The sequence below is a fragment of the Vicia villosa genome, unplaced genomic scaffold, assembly GCF_029867415.1.
Source record: "Vicia villosa cultivar HV-30 ecotype Madison, WI unplaced genomic scaffold, Vvil1.0 ctg.000481F_1_1, whole genome shotgun sequence".
In the NCBI taxonomy this organism is placed as follows: domain Eukaryota; kingdom Viridiplantae; phylum Streptophyta; class Magnoliopsida; order Fabales; family Fabaceae; genus Vicia; species Vicia villosa.
The window spans coordinates 614,125-631,480 of NW_026705234.1; the positions used below are offsets into that span (position 1 = coordinate 614,125).

General features: G+C 36.4%; 2 protein-coding genes and 1 long non-coding RNA gene across 3 annotated transcripts; all 3 read left to right on the plus strand.

The window, feature by feature from the left end:
- Nucleotides 1-904: 904 nt before the first annotated feature.
- Nucleotides 905-1,791, plus strand: LOC131628816 (uncharacterized). The gene is made up of 2 exons (XM_058899630.1): nucleotides 905-918; nucleotides 1,179-1,791. The coding sequence occupies exons 1-2, from the start codon at nucleotides 905-907 to the stop codon at nucleotides 1,789-1,791; spliced, it is 627 nt and encodes a 208-aa protein (XP_058755613.1).
- Nucleotides 1,792-6,020: 4,229 nt separating this feature from the next.
- On the plus strand, nucleotides 6,021-7,906 carry LOC131628817 (uncharacterized). Its single transcript, XM_058899631.1, has 4 exons — nucleotides 6,021-7,245; nucleotides 7,336-7,454; nucleotides 7,539-7,709; nucleotides 7,811-7,906. The coding sequence occupies exons 1-4, from the start codon at nucleotides 6,021-6,023 to the stop codon at nucleotides 7,904-7,906; spliced, it is 1,611 nt and encodes a 536-aa protein (XP_058755614.1).
- A 165-nt stretch (nucleotides 7,907-8,071) lies between these two features.
- LOC131628808 (uncharacterized) lies at nucleotides 8,072-11,110 on the plus strand. The gene is made up of 2 exons (XR_009291903.1): nucleotides 8,072-8,871; nucleotides 9,768-11,110. It is a non-coding gene; the product is annotated as an uncharacterized LOC131628808 (long non-coding RNA).
- Nucleotides 11,111-17,356: the final 6,246 nt, after the last annotated feature.

Here is a 17,356-nt window from a genome sequence, read left to right on the forward strand (position 1 = left end):
CCTTACAGTTCTGCAGCTTAAATCTCTTCAGAAGCTCAAGTTTATACTTCAGCTAGTGCAGAATGATACCCTCTTTCGAGTACATAATCTCCATCCCTAGAAAATATATCATATTTCCCAGATCAGACATCTTAAACTCATTCATCACCACCTCCTTGAAGTTGATTATATCTGTCATACCCCAAAATTTGCCCTCTTATAATTGTCTATGTCATTTTATTTCAAATTATTGACGTAGCGCAATCGGTAAGAATTTGAGGGCAAAAGACGCACGACCGAAAGGTCCTGGGTTCGAATCTCACTTCTAACATATATTTTATTTTCTAACTTTTTTTCCATTTTTTAATTATTTTTTTAACTTCTTTAGTTATAATTTTCTTCTTTTTTATCAGGAAGTTTAAAACATCTTTTTTCTTTAAATCTTAATTTTGATACTCCTTTTAGTAAAATATATTCAAAAATTACAAAAAATATATATCGGTTTTAGAAGTTACTTTTTTATTTATTTTAAGCATTAGTTTTGTTATTAGTATTATATTAAAGATTTAGAAATATTATATCAGGTAGATGTTTTATTATTATTATTATTATTATTATTATTATTATTATTATTATTATTATTATAGTTTTAATTCCGTTATTATTAGTTTTATATTTTTATTTCTAATTATATTATAGTTAGTTAGCTATTATTATTATTATTTAGTATTATAATTAATAGTTATTAGAATTTTATTTTTATTACTAATTAAATCTTTTTTAGAGTCCAAGCCCATTATTTTTTAACCTAATATTTTTCTTATAAATACTAATATTTTTTATACATTAAGACTAACAATTCTAACCCTTACTCCGACTATCTCTCTTCTCACAACCCTTGAGTTATGTTGAAAGAGAATCTCTTATGTTTCAAGAGAGGTAAATGATGTTAAGAGAGATTTATTATATTAAATTATTAAAATTGAAATAAAGGGAGGTTAGTGTATAGTAATAATTATTTAAAATAGAGGGGGTGTGATTGACATTTCAACATAACTCAAGGGTGGTGAGTGCAATTTGCCCTTAAAAAACAACAAGAGTGTACATTTAGGGTTTAGATATCTAAATTGCAGAATGTCAATGGGATTCGATACCGACTTGCTCGGCGTCATGCCTCCACCGGAAAGTTGCGATTGAAGAGGGAAGCGGTTGAAATTGGAACCGGAACTGAAATTGATATCGGAACCTGAAATTCCATCGGAAAGCTGCGATGAAAGAGGGAAGCGGCTGAAATCGGAATCGGAACTTGAATCGGAATCAGAATCGGAGTCTGAATCGGAGCTGGAGTCGGCATCCGATTCGGAACCGGAGCCATTTCCAAAATGGGATTATAGAACGAAACCATTTAAAGATCTGGTTTATGAAGACTTCTCAAGCCGTTATGACGATCACCCTCAACCTTATATTTTTGGGTGTGCGCGCTTTGTTTATAGGAATAAGGCTCAGATTAAGATAGACGAGGAAGAAGCTAAGGCACTTGCCGACTATTTACGAGACTCTGCTAACATAAGTCCCTTCGATGCTATCCCTGTTCCACCCTTAGCAAATAAATGTGGCAATAACTTTCCCAGACCCATTACTACTACCATGACCGATGATTGTCGCGCTCTTCTCATTCAACTTTCCAAGCTTGCTTTGACAAAGTTCAATGATGAAAACAATCAGGTTATAAACTACTTAACCACCATCAAAAACATATATATGTTTATTCATTCCTTAACTTATTTGTTATTCTACTCTTGTTTTATTTAGGTTTCAAAGTACCAGTTTCATAACATTGTCAAAGCAACCTGTTGTCGTATTCCTCTTACTACTTATTACATTACCTTTGAAGCAACAAAAGATGCTGCTACCCATGTTGATCCTGTCAACATTACAACTTTCCAGGCCCATGTCTGGAGCCCGCTTGCTTCAAAGGGACCACCCGCCGTCCGATCTTGTGCTATTAAAAACTAACTCACGCAACATGGTAATAATAATGTTTCTTTAGTATTTATGCATGCTTTTATTTTATATTATATAGGGGTTAATCAATTTTCTTAGAAACTTCTAATTGGCCCTTTGAGTTTGTATTCATTCTGGGGGTTAAAATTTGAGTAGACTACTAGCATAAGTTCCATAGAGAGTAGAGTATGATGATAGAGACATCAATATATTCAGTTTCATAATTGATTTTGGGGGTTATGGATTCCTGTGGAAATGCCCACACAGACCAAATTCTCCCAGGTAACTAGCCCTATTTGAAAATGCATTTCCCAGGTTTATATTTGAAGCTGTTTTTGTTAAATTAAGTTCCACGACCCCTTTTCCAACTTGACCACTTTACACATTCCCACTAGAATGAAACATAAGCAAACAAAGGTATATGGAAAATTGATGTTATTTTTAACTAGAAACATAAACTTTTCACATACCACTTTTGCTTATATTTCATTCCAGAGGGACTATCTTTTTTCATAACTTGGCAATTGATAGAAAATAAGGGATTTGCAGAGGAAACAGAGTATTCCTACTGCCACAGGGCACAACTGGTATTGAGAGCGTGGGCCTTCCATTCTAACAATGTAACTAAATCCAAGATATTCACCATGATAGATCCACTACTCTTTTATTACAACTGATGCAACAGAAAAGGTTATCCCCTCCCTTCTAGAAACTGCCACCTCATCAATGATCTCACACTCCCCTTGTTGGCTTTCCTTTATGCCTATAAACCCTCCAGGTCTCTGGCCTCCTTAGTCACATGATGCACCAAAGGCTCACTAGTCCCAATAGCCTCTGTCTGTCTGGGTCCTAGAAACTCCTTGATTGAAAACATTGGTTTATATTCTGTTGTGGCGTGTGTTTTAGGTAGCTTTACTTTTCATGTTCAACTGGATTTTATTCGACATCAATTTGTTCAGTTTTTTAGGGATGGTTGGGCTCTTTTTTAACAAACGGGAAGCCATTCTTCCATTCCATTGAATTTGGTTTGGTATTTCGTTTATCTTTTCCTATCACTTTGTATTTGCTTCTACAAGTTTTCTGATTTTGTGATCTAATGGGGTAAGGCCGGTTAATTTTATCCATCTTGAAGTTTGGAATCATAATTTCTGCATTTCAACTCGTGCTAGCAGTCAAATGCAAGTTTCAGAATCCACCTTTAACAAGTCAGAATATTATCATATCCTTGAGTTTACCCCCTTAGTCATCTTGGGGGCTAGTCTTGTTTATAAGACTGGGCCTAATAATAAATTTTTTCTTAAGCCACATGAACTTCATACAATAAAACAGCTCTAAAATTGTTTGGAGTGTATCCAAATAGCAACTAAAAATTATTAGTAACAAACTCTATTTTATCATGCATCTCAACTCTATTTACTGGTACAAGACATAAACTGAATTGCTACCCTTGTTTTAGACATGCATCTTTTCATCATGGGGCCATGCTGTTACTTGGACTCATCGTTTATTTAGCCTTTGTTTTTATGTTCTATGAGTATATTTTAAGGGTAAAATAACTTGTTTATATTTCTAGTCCCTACTATTATAGTTTTTATGGGATGGCCATTGCTACTCCATAGCTATGCGAGGAGTTTCCCCTGTCCTTGCCCTGATTCGTTATTTCTTTTGCGGGAAATCATGTCCATTGCAGTGCATCCACCTTCTCTTGAAGCCCGTTTTGGTTGTCTTATACAGTTATACCAGACATGGGTGAAAGCTGGGACAAGTTTTTGTGTAATTTAAACTGCTGGTGTTTCTGTAGACAATATATTGCGCTAGAAAATCTTTAGGATTTTTTTTACTTTATAGGTTGCTTTTGTAATTTCACGGTATCTACATTTATGTCACTTATTGGTATAATCGAACTAGCATTCCCAACATTTGATACGAATATGCATGAATATGTTTAAATTTTATAGACTACTATGAATTGCTTTAAGTTGACAGGAGACACGCACGATTCTAATATTTGGAATAGTGAGCTCCAGAGGCATTTTGTTTCTGACTTAGGCATGTAATATATTAATGATGGGTATTACTTTATCCATCCCATATTACACACCCAATGCTTTCGTGAGCAAATCATCTTATTTTGTCCAAAATTGTATTTGGAGATGCATTTCTGTAATAATTATTATTTCAAAACTTCGTGTTTTACACTCAGTAAGTTTTATGGAGATGTATCTCCGGATTGGTTTTAGAAAATTTTGAAGATTTGTTCCTATTTTTGTGGAAAAGATTTTGTAAAAAATTTACAACTGGAAGATTGAATTTGCGTGAAGAGTCCCAGCCCATACTACAAGAATCTATTTATAAAGACTCTCAAGACCTAAAAATTGATGAGAAGAACCATGTGCATGGGATAAGGGTTTTGGGTTTTTGTGTGTTCTTTGTTCATTGTGGTCCACTCGATTATCTCTTTGATAATATCAGAGTGAGATTGATTTTTATTGTTCATTATCAATCACTCATGAGCTTTTAAGCAAGAGTGAATTGTGTGTCAAGTTTCATATTGTTAATTAGTCAAAAGCTTTTAAGCAGGACTGATTTTGTCTTGGGAGAGTGTCTTTTATCTTTTGGTTATTATTAAGAGTTTGTCACAACTTTGTGACTAGTAATTGTATTGATAGTGATTTAGTGAGAAACTTGTAAATAATGTTGTTTAAAGTTTCAAAATAATACTATTATAGTGGATTTCCTTCCTAGCTAAGTGAAATTTTTTGCACTAGAAATCGTTGAATAGATTCCTTTTGGATTACCAAGATGAGAAGAATGTTGAAGAGAGTGAGGGCAATAGATTGGCTGGAGAGAATATATTTGTCAGTGATTTGAACCAGAGATGTCATTCCCGGCCGCTATGGCCGCTATACCGGCGCTCCGGAGCGGAACGCCCCCCCCCCGCGGGATACAAGGTGCGGTAGCGGATATGCGGTAGCGGGCGCTACAGCCGGGAAACCAGATCTCGGATCGCGGATCGTTCCCAGGCGGAGCGGATCCGGATCCTTTCCCTTTTTTTTTTAATTTTTTCTGGGTAAAATTACTAATTTACCCTCGTTTTAAAATGAAACTCAAAAATCTTCATGTTCTCCTATCGTTCTCACTTCAGCTTCTGCCCTAGCCACCGAAACTTCTCATCGTTCTCACTCTCAGCTTCCGCCACCAGCCACCGTTCAGCCGCCACCAGTCACCGTTCAGCTTCTCCCTCTCGTTCCAGCCACCGTCCCTCTCACGGTAATCTTCATCTCTCTTCTTTTCTACACCGTTCTCACTCTACAGCTTCTTTTTTTTTTTCTTTGTCAACACTGTTTTCTTTCTACATTTTTCCTTTGCCACCAGCCAACTGTTTTATTTCTTTTACTTCTTTTTCCCCACTGTTTTCTTTTCTTTTACTTCTTTTCTTTTACTTCTTTTTCTCCACTGTTTTATTAAATGTATATGTCACTGTTTTTTTGTCGATAGAACAATATGGCAGCATCTTCCTCAACACCAAATTCTGCTTCTACGTCGGTTGCTTCGTGTGCTGCAATATTCAAACCAACCAATAGTAAAGACATAGGATGGAAATATAATGGTTTGAAGGATTTGAATAATCGGAAGAAGGTCACATGTGATTTCTGTAATATGACAAGTAGTGGAGGAATAAGTAGAGCAAAAAGGCATCAAGCAGGAATTCAAGGCGATGTAGTTCCTTGTTTGAAAACACCGGAGGATGTTAAGGCTATATTACGTGCCGACATTTTTGAGAAAGAGAAAATTAAGAAAGGAATACAAGAAATTACGGTGAAATAGATGCGGATGATACCCTTGATATCGAGGAAATAAGTAGGATTAGAACTGGAAAGAGGATTGTCGAGAATGAGACCTCTTCAATAGCCATCAAGAGGACTAAAGGGCCATTAGATTTGGTGTATAAGAAGGCTAAGGACACAAGTATCAATGATGCTTGTGATAAAGAAGCGAGGGCAAGAACCATCCAATATGTTGCTCGCTTTTTTTATATGTGTGGAGTTGCTTTTAATGTAGCAAATGCAAGAGCTTTTAAGTTGATGTTGGAAGCCGTTGGGAGCTATGGTCCTCATTTGAAGCCGCCAAGTTATCATGAACTTAGGGTTCCACTTCTTAAAAATGAGTTGGAATATACGAAAGGTTTGTTGAAGAACCAAGAGGTGCAAAGAAACAAATACGGTTGTTCAATTATGTTGGATGGTTGGACGGATAGAAAAGGTAGAACATTGATCAATTTCTTGGTCAATTGCTCGACGGGGACCATGTTTGTGAAGAGTGTGGATGCTTCTGACTATGCAAAGACGGGGGAAAAGCTAGCCGAGTTGTTGGACACATTTGTTGAGGAAATGGGTGAAAAAAATGTTGTCCAATTGATCACCGATAATGGAAGTAACTATGTAGCGGCGGGTAAAGTATTGTGTGAAAGGAGGAAACACTTGTTTTGGACTCCATGTGCTGCCCATTGTATAGACCTTATGTTAGAAGACATAGGCAAAATTCCAAAGGTGAAAAAGGTTATACAAAAAGGGATTAAGGTTGTGGGCTACATTTATAATCATACTTTTGCTTTGAATTTAATGAGAAAGACTACCGGCAATGTTGAATTGGTTAAACAAGGAGTGACAAGGTTTGCTACCCATTTCCTTTGCCTACAAAGAATGCAAGAACTAAGAGGAAAGCTTAGAGAGATGTTCCTTTGTGAAGAATGGACAAGTTCCAAGTGTGCCAAAGATGCTAAAGGAAAAGGGGCAGCTACTACTATTCTTAATGTATCATTTTGGAATGATGTTCTCTACACTCTTAAGTGCATGGCGCCTCTTGTAGATGTGCTAAGAATGGTTGACAATGAAAGGAAACCTGCAATGGGATACATATATGCCGCAATGGGGGTAGCGAAGGAATCGATTGAAAAAGCTTTCAGTTTAAATTCAAGCAAGTACAAAGCCGTTTTTGAAATCATTGATAAAAGATGGGAGTGTCAACTTCATCATCCGCTACATGCTACAGGTAACTATCTCAATCCTGAATATTATTTTTCTAAACCAGAAATTGAGTCCGATGCTAGATTGGTGAAAGGCCTCCGTAGGTGCATTGAGAGACTTAGTGAAAGTGAAGATGTGGAGGATATGATTTCAGTAGAATTGGCACAATATCGGAGTGCTTCAGGTCTCTTTGGTATAAAAGCGGCAATGAGACAAAGGTCGACATTAGCTCCAGGTAAGATGGAATGATTTTTTGAAGTTTTACTTTTACATGTGATATACTTTGTGTTATGTATATGGAATGATTTTTTACAATTACTTGCAGCTGAGTGGTGGAAGTCTTATGGAGCCGAAACTCCGCATTTGCAATTGTTGGCTATTAAAGTGTTGAGTTTGAGTTGCAGTGCTTCCAGATGTGAGCGTAACTGGAGCATCTTTGAGCATGTGAGTATTAATTTTATACTAGGATATTAAAGTATCGTACATGCAAGTATTATTAAATTAATACTTCAAATTATTGTATTTTAGATTCATTCCAAGAAGAGAAATAAATTGGAACATCAAAAATTGCAAGACTTGGTGTTTATCAAGTATAATCAAGCTTTGGTAGAGAGGTTTGAAATTCGAGATAAAATTGATCCTATGGAATTTAGCGAAATTAATTTCCACACCGAATGGTTGGTGGGAGAGATGGAAAAGGTAGGAGATGTTGGTGAAGAATTGGTTGATCCAAATCATGATTTAACTTGGACTCAAGTTGCCGATGCTAGTGGGGCTAATGAGCCTTTAATCTACACTAGGAGGTCAATGGCACGCCCACAAACATCAAGGCCACCAAGAGCAACAATTGCACCAAGAGCAACAATTGCACAACAAGTGGTGGTAGAAGAGGTTGAAGAAGATGTTGAAGATGAAGAATCGGAGGAAGATGTTGAAGAAGATGAAGAATTGGAGGAAAATGTTGAAGAAGAAGAAGATGAAGATGAAGATGAAGATGAAGATGAAGATGTTGAGGAATATTTTGATGATGCTACACGATTTTTTATGTTTGCTTGTGTCATACCTCAAAATTTGCCCTCATATATTTACAAACGCCATTTTATTTCGAATAAATGAATTGGCACAGTTGGTAAGAATTTGAGCGTGAATGGTACAATAGCACGAGGTCTCGTGCTCGAGTCACATTATTAACATTTTTTATTTTATTTGTTACTAACTTAATTTCCGTTTAATTTACTTTTTTTAAATCGCAAAAAATTTGTTTGTTTATTTTGCAATTAATTTTTTATTTTAGTTGTTACTAACATTTTAGGCTAGTTTTTTAATTGGTTAAATATAATTATAAAAACTCAATGAGAATAATTCCTTCTATTTGGGCTTTTAGTTATTTTTAATTAATTTTGGTCCATCAAATTTAACCTAATTTTGTATATTATAAATAGGACAACCTTTACACAACTGAAAAAAGGGAGGAGAACCCTATTTGACGAAACCTTTTTTTTACACTGCACATATTTTCCACAACTAACCCACCCATTCACTCTTGCACAGTTGAAAAATTTTCCAGAGATTTTACTGTCACGTCTATATTCTTGTTCATAAAAAATAATACCCACTTGGTATATACTTTCTAACACACAAGAAAGAAGAGAAGTTTCAGATCGAAACAAATCGCAGAACAACTTACTCTATCAACGCAAGGTTCATAGCTCAGCACTGATCCGACAACACACCGCAAACGGCGCCGACAACCGCACCGGCCACCCTCAGACGCGTCACCGCGATTCACCTTCTCGTCGGATCCACACGACGATACTTTTCTCTTTTTGTTCTTCCAATTTTCAGATCTTGATTCATGAAGGTGTGGTTATAATTTTGAAATGTCTTGTTTTGTTATGGTTGAAAATAATTTATTTTTGGCTTTGATTGTGTTTGATTTTGAAAAATAGAGAAGAAAGGAATGGTTTGTTTTCTGATAATGCTACCTTATCTTATGTTACCTCCATCTTCATTTTACTTTTTATTTTTTCACATTATTATATACCATGTGTCGCACTATGATTGGTGCACCTTAAGAACTTTGAAAAGTCAAAATTTTTAGTTCTTAGAAAAATCTTGATACAGCATAGCAACTTTCAGCGCCTCTCACTCTCTACCGTAAGTGTTTCTTTCTTCTTTTATTAATTTTTTTTGTTATTTGTGAAAGATTGAAATTAGAGTTTTTTTTGTTTTGTTTTATTTCTATTATAATTTAAATCATTAATTTTTCTATCACAAAAAATACAAAAATATTAGAAATAGATTTTATATTCATAATAATATAAAACACATAAAAATAGTTAAAAACCTAAGTTTTAATCAATTAGTTTATTTCTCTTTTCTCATCTAACCTTTTTTAAATTAATTTAATAATTAGGATTAGTTAATTTTAGTAATTAGGACTAAAATTATAATATTTAGGTCAAACAATTAGATTAATATTAGATTTAATAATTTAAAGCAATTTTAGGTTCTTTTTATTAATTTCAGGCTTGATAATTTTAAATTAATTTTAGGTTAATTTAACCTCGGTTTTTAACAGAACCTTAGGTAGGTAGGTGTTATCCACTAACATAGTTTTTAAGCCTCATAAACCTTTTGGGTCATAATAAGTTTTCTTAAATAAACCTCATAGGTTTATGATTAGGGTTTGAATGTTTTTTTTATCTTTATCGTTTTTTTCCCTTTGTATTTGTTTTCTCTTTTCCTAATTTTCAGGGTTAGCAACAGTGTTTCCTTTCGACTACGCGCCCGATCAAAAACCCAGAGCTAAGTATCTTATCTTTAAAGTCTATTTTGTTTCCTCTTGATTTTAGGGTTTGCCCTTATATTCCTGAACTGTGCATACATTCACTCCATCTATTTTTCTGCCTTGCCTTTTGTCTTTTCAGGTTTAGTCTCAAGGCATCCTCCGTCCGCCAACCATGTCAGATCAAATCAAAAGATAAGTATTCTTCCTATTCTAAACACTTATTCATTAAGTTTTATTTGTAGTTGTTAAATTAGGGCTAACCCTAATTGACCACTGAACCGATAATGCACTCACTATGTTTTGCCCTTTTATTTTTCCTGCCTTTTCAGGGTTCGTCAATTGCCAAAGCGTCGAATATCGGTAACCTTAAACCCTGATCTCAATTATTACTTGTGTTAAACCTTTTGTTTTAATTATATCCCGCTGGTTTCAATTCCCCTCTCCTCCGCTGGTTGCAATTTCCCTTCCCCCATTATTACTGTTAATATTAATTGTTATGGTTAGTAATTTTAGGGAGTGCAACTTGTTAATTGAATTAGAATCACTAAACTATAAGATAAATATCTGAATATAATCACGTGATTGTTGCACCCACGCACACTTTTGGGGTAACCTCTCTGTTGCCTGTTGCCTTGTTACCTTGTGTTTCTTGCAGAATAGCCCTGTCCCTCGAATACGAGGATACCTCAGCCATGTTGCCTCGATTAAAGGTCATGGTCCCTAATGATGCTGCCTTTGATACACTAACGTGACCTCGAACCTCGGAAGCTGCCTACGGAAAAGGCTGAGGTATCTTCTGGTTGCCTACGAAAGGCTATTCTGATCCTTCCCCTTAGACTACCTGCCTCTCTATGGCATGGGTCAGTCTTTGAGCGAATGATAATTCGATGACCCTTCTACCTCCAAACGAAAGGCTTCCTGCCCTCTTATGGCAAGGACTGACCCTTTCATTCTGAAAGGCTAAAAAGAGACCTATCATCTGAGTTTAAGGTAATTGCCCCTAATTGCCTTGCCATGCTCTATTTTCTATATTCTTTCTCAAAATTCCTCAAAAACTGGCTACGCTCATTTACGAGCTAAAGTCCATTTTTTCCACTTTCATCTACATTTTCTGAAAACGAGCAAGCAAAGCAATTAAGAGCCCATGGAAAACCATGGATGCAAAGGGTGCCTTACACCTTCCCTTTGCATAAATTACCCCCCGAACTTAGATTTCTTTAAAAGGTTTTTTTCTGTTTCTTTTAGCCTTTCTGAATTTGTTTGGATAAAATAAAAGTCGGTGGCGACTCATGCTTAACCGCGACATTTCGATCGATAAAAAGTCAGTTCACCGTATTACAGCTTGAATTTTCATATCATAGTACTAAGTTTGAATTTGAATCTATATGTTTTGAATCTTTCTGTTTTGAATTATTAAGCATTGCTCTTTGTTTGACATTAGATTTTATAAATATTTTATGAGTGTTGTGAAATTAGTTTAGTATTTCATGACATATGTTTTATAATTTTTTATATAATTATTAGTATACAAAAATTTATCCCGCTATCCGGGATGCCGCTATTCCCACTATTCCCATTCCCGGGGGTCGGCCGCTCCGCTCCGCTATCCGGGATTAACAACTCTGATTTGAACAGATGGGATTTGCTGAGTATCCGTTGAAGTGTTTGGCCCTAAAATAGTATTTGTGTAATCCCAAAATAAATGACACAGGAGAACTTTGATGATATTCCACCACGCTTTTAATTGCAATAACCCCTTGTTGTTATCAATGTCTAGTTTTCTTCTTGGGACTTTGAAGTCTGTAATTGTAATATTGACACCTTCATTCCGAGACAAGGGCACATGTTCTCTAATCAGCATATTTGGTAGACCAGGGGGTTAGCTTAAGCCATCAACTTTTGACTTAAATTTTTCTTTTAAATGTTGAGACATCTCTTCAGATACTTCACTCCACTCAACATAATTAACACATATTCGAGCGTCTATCAGATGACTTTCCTCTTTTTCTTCAAGAAAGAGTTGCTTATCCATTGAGGAACCCATATATAACAATCTTCTTTAGTCCTGACTCCTCTCATCACCACTTTTCTCTTCATATTGGACACGATACACTTAGTTTTAGAGAAATTTATCCTATATCCCTGATCACATAATTGACTTATACTTATCAAATTGGTTGTCAATCCTTTTACCAGTAGCACATCTTTCAGGTTTGGTCCTACTGAGTCCTTTAGAACCCCAACTCCTCTGATTCTACCTTTGGACCCATCGCCAAAGGTTACACAGCTAGTGGAGTAAGGTCTGACATCCATCATCAGATTCCTGTTGTGTGTCATATGCCTTGAAAAGCCACTGTCAAAATACCAGACATCTTTGGTTAGACTTTTGATTGAGGTATGAGCCATAAGATTAGTGACCTTATTCTTAGGGACCTAGTGCCTTACTTTCTTGCTATTTGATTCTGTTTTGTTACCATTGAAAGGAATAGTAGCAGTAGGGAATCCATAAAGCCTAAAGCAGAAGGGTCTTATATGGACCAATCTACCACAGTGATGACATCTCTAGTGCTGGAACTTTTTCTTGGAACGTAAGGCATTACTTTTGCCCTGATGTTGAGACACCTGATTAGACAGTATAGGTTTGGACTTGAGTCGAGAGGAATCTGAAGCAGGTTTCTTGTTTTCATTGAATCCTAATCCCCTCATGTCACTTGTTATTCTTCCCATTTGTAGGATCTCATCTAGTATGTTAGTCCCACTATTCAGCATCCTGACAGACTTGTGAACCCTGTCAAGTTCACACCTCAGAGAGACCACTTCTTCCAATTTGGTCATGGTTTTCAACTGATATTCTCTTTCTCTTTCTAGGTTGTGTATGAGATCTTTTTGTTTCTCACTTACTTGATATAACCTTTTGAATGATGCAGCCAACTCATCATAAGTTAGATCATCATCACTTGAGGCTTCAGTTGTCACCCATCTTCCAGTTAGGGCTTTCACATGCTTGTTGACTTCTTTATGGCAATCACTCTCAGACCCCTCTTTAGTCCGAGTTATGGATGACCCTTTCTCCTGCTTCCAGTTAGGGCTTTTACATGCTTGTTGACTTCTTTATGGCAATCACTTCTCTTGAATCATCTTAATCTTATCCTTAGTCTCTTGAATCAACTCGGGTCCAACCACAACACTCTCTCCCGATTCATACCAACACAAAGGAGTTCTACACCTTTTACCATAAAGAGCCTCAAAAGGTGCCATTCTAATACTAGAATGGAAATTGTTGTTATACGTAAACTGAATCAAAGGCAAGAAACTATCCCAATTTCCTCCTTGTTCCAAAACACAAGACCTCAAAAGATCTTCAAGCGACTGAATAGTCCTCTCTGATTGACCATCAGTTTGCGGATGATACGCCGAACTCAAATGCAACTTCGTACCCAAAGCACTTTGCAAACCTTACCAAAATATAGAAGTGAACCTTGGATCTCTATCCGAAACAATACTTGATGGAATACCATGTAAACACACAATCTTCTCAATGTACAACTTAGCAAGTCTCTCCATCGAGTAATCCATCCTCATAGGGATAAAATGAGCACATTTTGTCAACCTATCCACAACGACCCAAATGTCTTCACAATTACTTGAAGTTCTCGGCAAACCCGAAACAAAATCCGTAGAAATACTATCCCACTTCCACTCGAGAATAGATAACAGTTGCATCAAACCAGACGGCTTTTGATGTTCAATCTTTGACTTTTGAAAAGTCAAACATGAATAAACAAACTCCGCTATGTCTTTCTTCATACCATGCCACTAAAACAATTTCCTCAAATCTTGATACATCTTAGTAGCACCGGAATGAATACTTAAACCACTTCTATGCCCTTCCTCAAGAATTCTTTTCCTCAAATCCGCAACATCCGGAATACAAACTCGATTACGACACCTCATAACACCATTCTCATCAATCCGAAAGTCACCACCTTTACCTTGATTAATCAATGTCATGATATCGACCAATTTCAAATCTGATTTTTGACCTTCTCGAATCTCATCCAAAATACTACTTGTAAGTTTCAACATACAAAGTTTAACACACGAAGACGTCGCTTCACAAACAAAACTCAAATCTCGAAATTGTTCCAATAATTCCAATTCTCGAATCATCAACATCAACATATGCAATGATTTTCTACTCAATGCATCGACTACAATATTCGCTTTTCTAGGATGGTAATTCAAACCAAAATCATAATCCTTTAAGAATTCCAACCATCTTCTTTGCCTCATATTCAACTCTTTTTGATCAAACAAATACTTCAAACTCTTGTGATCACTAAAAACATCAAATCTCGATCCAAACAAGTAATGCCTCCAAAGTTTCAACACAAACACAACGACGACCAACTCTAAATCATGCGTCAGATAATTCCTCTCATGAACTTTAAGTTGTCTTGAAGCATAAGCTACCACTTTCCTTTTTTGCATTAAAACACCTCCCAAACCCAACAAAGAAGCATCACAATACACCACAAACGGTTCTAAAGGATCCGGCAAAATCAAAATAGGAGCCGTATTCAACCTCCTCTTAAGCTCTTGAAAATTCGCTTCACATTGCGAAGTCCAAATGAAAGCTTGACCCTTCCTAGTCAATTGCGTCAACGACAAGCTTGACCCTTCCTAGTCAATTGCGTCAACGACAAAGATAACTTAGAAAATCCCTCAATGAACTTCCTGTAATAACCAGCCAAACCAAGAAAACTTTTAATCTCAGACACAGACTTAGGAGCTTCCCATTGAGATACAACCTCAATCTTCTTCGAAGGATCAACGGAAATACCCCCACTCGAAATCACATGCCCAAGAAAACTTACTTCACTCAACCAAAATTCACACTTGGAAAGCTTAGCAAACAACCTCTTCTCTTTCAACACCGATAACACAACCTTCAAATGATCGGCATGTTCCTCTTCACTCTTAGAATAAATCAAGATATCATCGATGAACACAACAACAAACTTATCCAGATAATCATGAAAAATCCTATTCATATACTCCATAAACACACCAGGTGCATTAGTCACACCAAATGGCATAACATAATACTCATAGCGTCAATACCTCGTTCGAAATGCAGTTTTCTGAATATATATCCTCTGCCTTCACACGAATCTGATGATACCCATACCTCAAACCAATCTTGCTAAACACACAAGCTCCAACCAACTGATCCATCAAATCATCAATCCTCAGAAGTGGATACTTGTTCTTAATCGTCACTTTGTTCAGTTGCCTATAATTGACACAAAATCTCATAAAACCTTCCTTCTTCTTAACCAACAAAACAGGTGCACCCCACGGAGATACACTAGGACGAATAAACTTCTTCTCCAACAAATCCTCAAGTTGACTCTTCAACTCTTTCAACTCAGAAGCAGACATCCTATATGGAGCCATCGATATAGGACTAGTTCCAGGAACTAAATCAATCGAAAACTCAACTTCACGTTCTGGCAATAAATCACTTACATCTTCAGGAAATACCTCCGCAAAATCACAAACTATTGGTAATTCCTCAATTGTTCTCTTCTCATGCATCTCTAAGGTTGCCAACAATATGAACAATTTAGCCCCATCTTGCACCGATTCATCAACAAACTTAGCAGACAAAAACAACTTTTCCTTAACACCAATCTCAGGAAAAATAATCGTCTTATCAAAACAGTTGATATACACAATTAAATTCCAAGCAATTCATACCCAAAATCACATCAAGCTGCTCTAACGGAAGACAAACTAAATCTATCCCAAAATCTCTACCAAAAATACTCAAAGGACAATTCAAACACACATAAGAAGTAGAAACAGAACCCATAGCAGGTGTATCAATAACCATACTTCTACGCATATCAGATAACATAAGATTCAATCTCTTAGCACAATCCAAAGAAATGAAAGAATGTGTTACACCGATATCAATAATAGCAATAAGAGGTGTACCATTAATAAAGCACGTACCTTGGATTAGCCTAATATCGGTAGTGGCTTCCGCACCAGATAATGCAAACACTTTCCCTTTCACTTGCTCCTTCTTCGGTTTGTCACATTTGGTACTAATGTGCCCTTGCTCTCCATAATTGTAGCAAGTCACACCCGCACCAACTTTGCAATCCACAGCTCTGTGACCTATCTTGTCACACTTGAAACATTTAACCAAACTCTTGTTGCATTCATTAGCGCGATGTCCTTCAACACCACACTTAAAGCACTTAATCTGAGCACTAGATCCTCCCCCACTTGGCTTTCCGCCAAAACTAGCTTTCTTCTTATTATCATACGGTTTTCCACAGAATTGACCTTTCTTCTCATTCATAGCCTTGTAACGAAAAGCACTCTCTCTACTATCCTCATCATAAATCCGACTCTTATTAACCAACTCCGCAAATCGAGTAATTTGTTGATATCCAATCGCCTTCTTGATATCATGCCTCAAACCATTCACAAACTTCAAACACTTAGACCTCTCCGCGTTTATAGTATTGTAGTGAGGACAATACTTGATCAACTCTTGAAATCTAGAAACATACTCCACTACGGTACCATTTCCTTGCTTCAACTCAAGAAATTCCACCTCCTTCTTTCCACGGAAATCTTCCAAAAAAATAGTTTTCCAAAAATGCATCACGGAAATGATCCCAAGTAACTTGAATACCTTCCTCATTAAATCTTTGAGCAGTGTTACCCCACCAATCCTCAGCTTCCTTCTCAAGCATATGAGTACCAAACTGCACTCTCTAAGCATCCGTACAATTCATAACCCGAAAGATCTTCTCAACCGCGTTCAACCAAGCTTGAGCTTTATCCGGTTCATGCTCTCCCTTAAAGGTAGGAGGATTATTCCTCTGAAACTTCCCCAAAGCACGATACTCATCATCATCACCATTCCGATTTCCAGCATTAGCTTGAGGAATTTGACCAAGAGATCCAGCCAACATCCTTAATGTATCGGTAATGGCATCATCATTCCTTCCAGCAACCATCGTCCTACGATAATTAAAAACCAAACAGACAACACATTATCGATCGTGTCAGATACACAAATCTAATACAACGGGAATAAATACATTAACGACTATTGACCAATTGGTCGACCATGCTATGATACCACTAATGTAACACCCCTTTTCTAACCCTAAATATATCATACAATCACACAGTGTAGGCATGCATAAAGGAAAAAAGGGCGCCACATGTTAATTTCCACAAAATGAAAATCCTAGAATAACATACATACAATATCCAAAATATGCAAAGATCATATCGTAACACAAATGCAAATTTCATGCTTTCATACATTATGCATAAACGCTTGCGGAAAACAATTGAATTTCTATTATAAGTTTCAATGAATATATCCCATACTATATTCATCTACCAAATTTAAAATTAACATTCATAAACAAACATACTAATGTTGAAAATCCACAATCTAGGCTACATAGCCTTAAAACAACCTATTCAAGATCTCATAACAATACATCTGAATATCCAA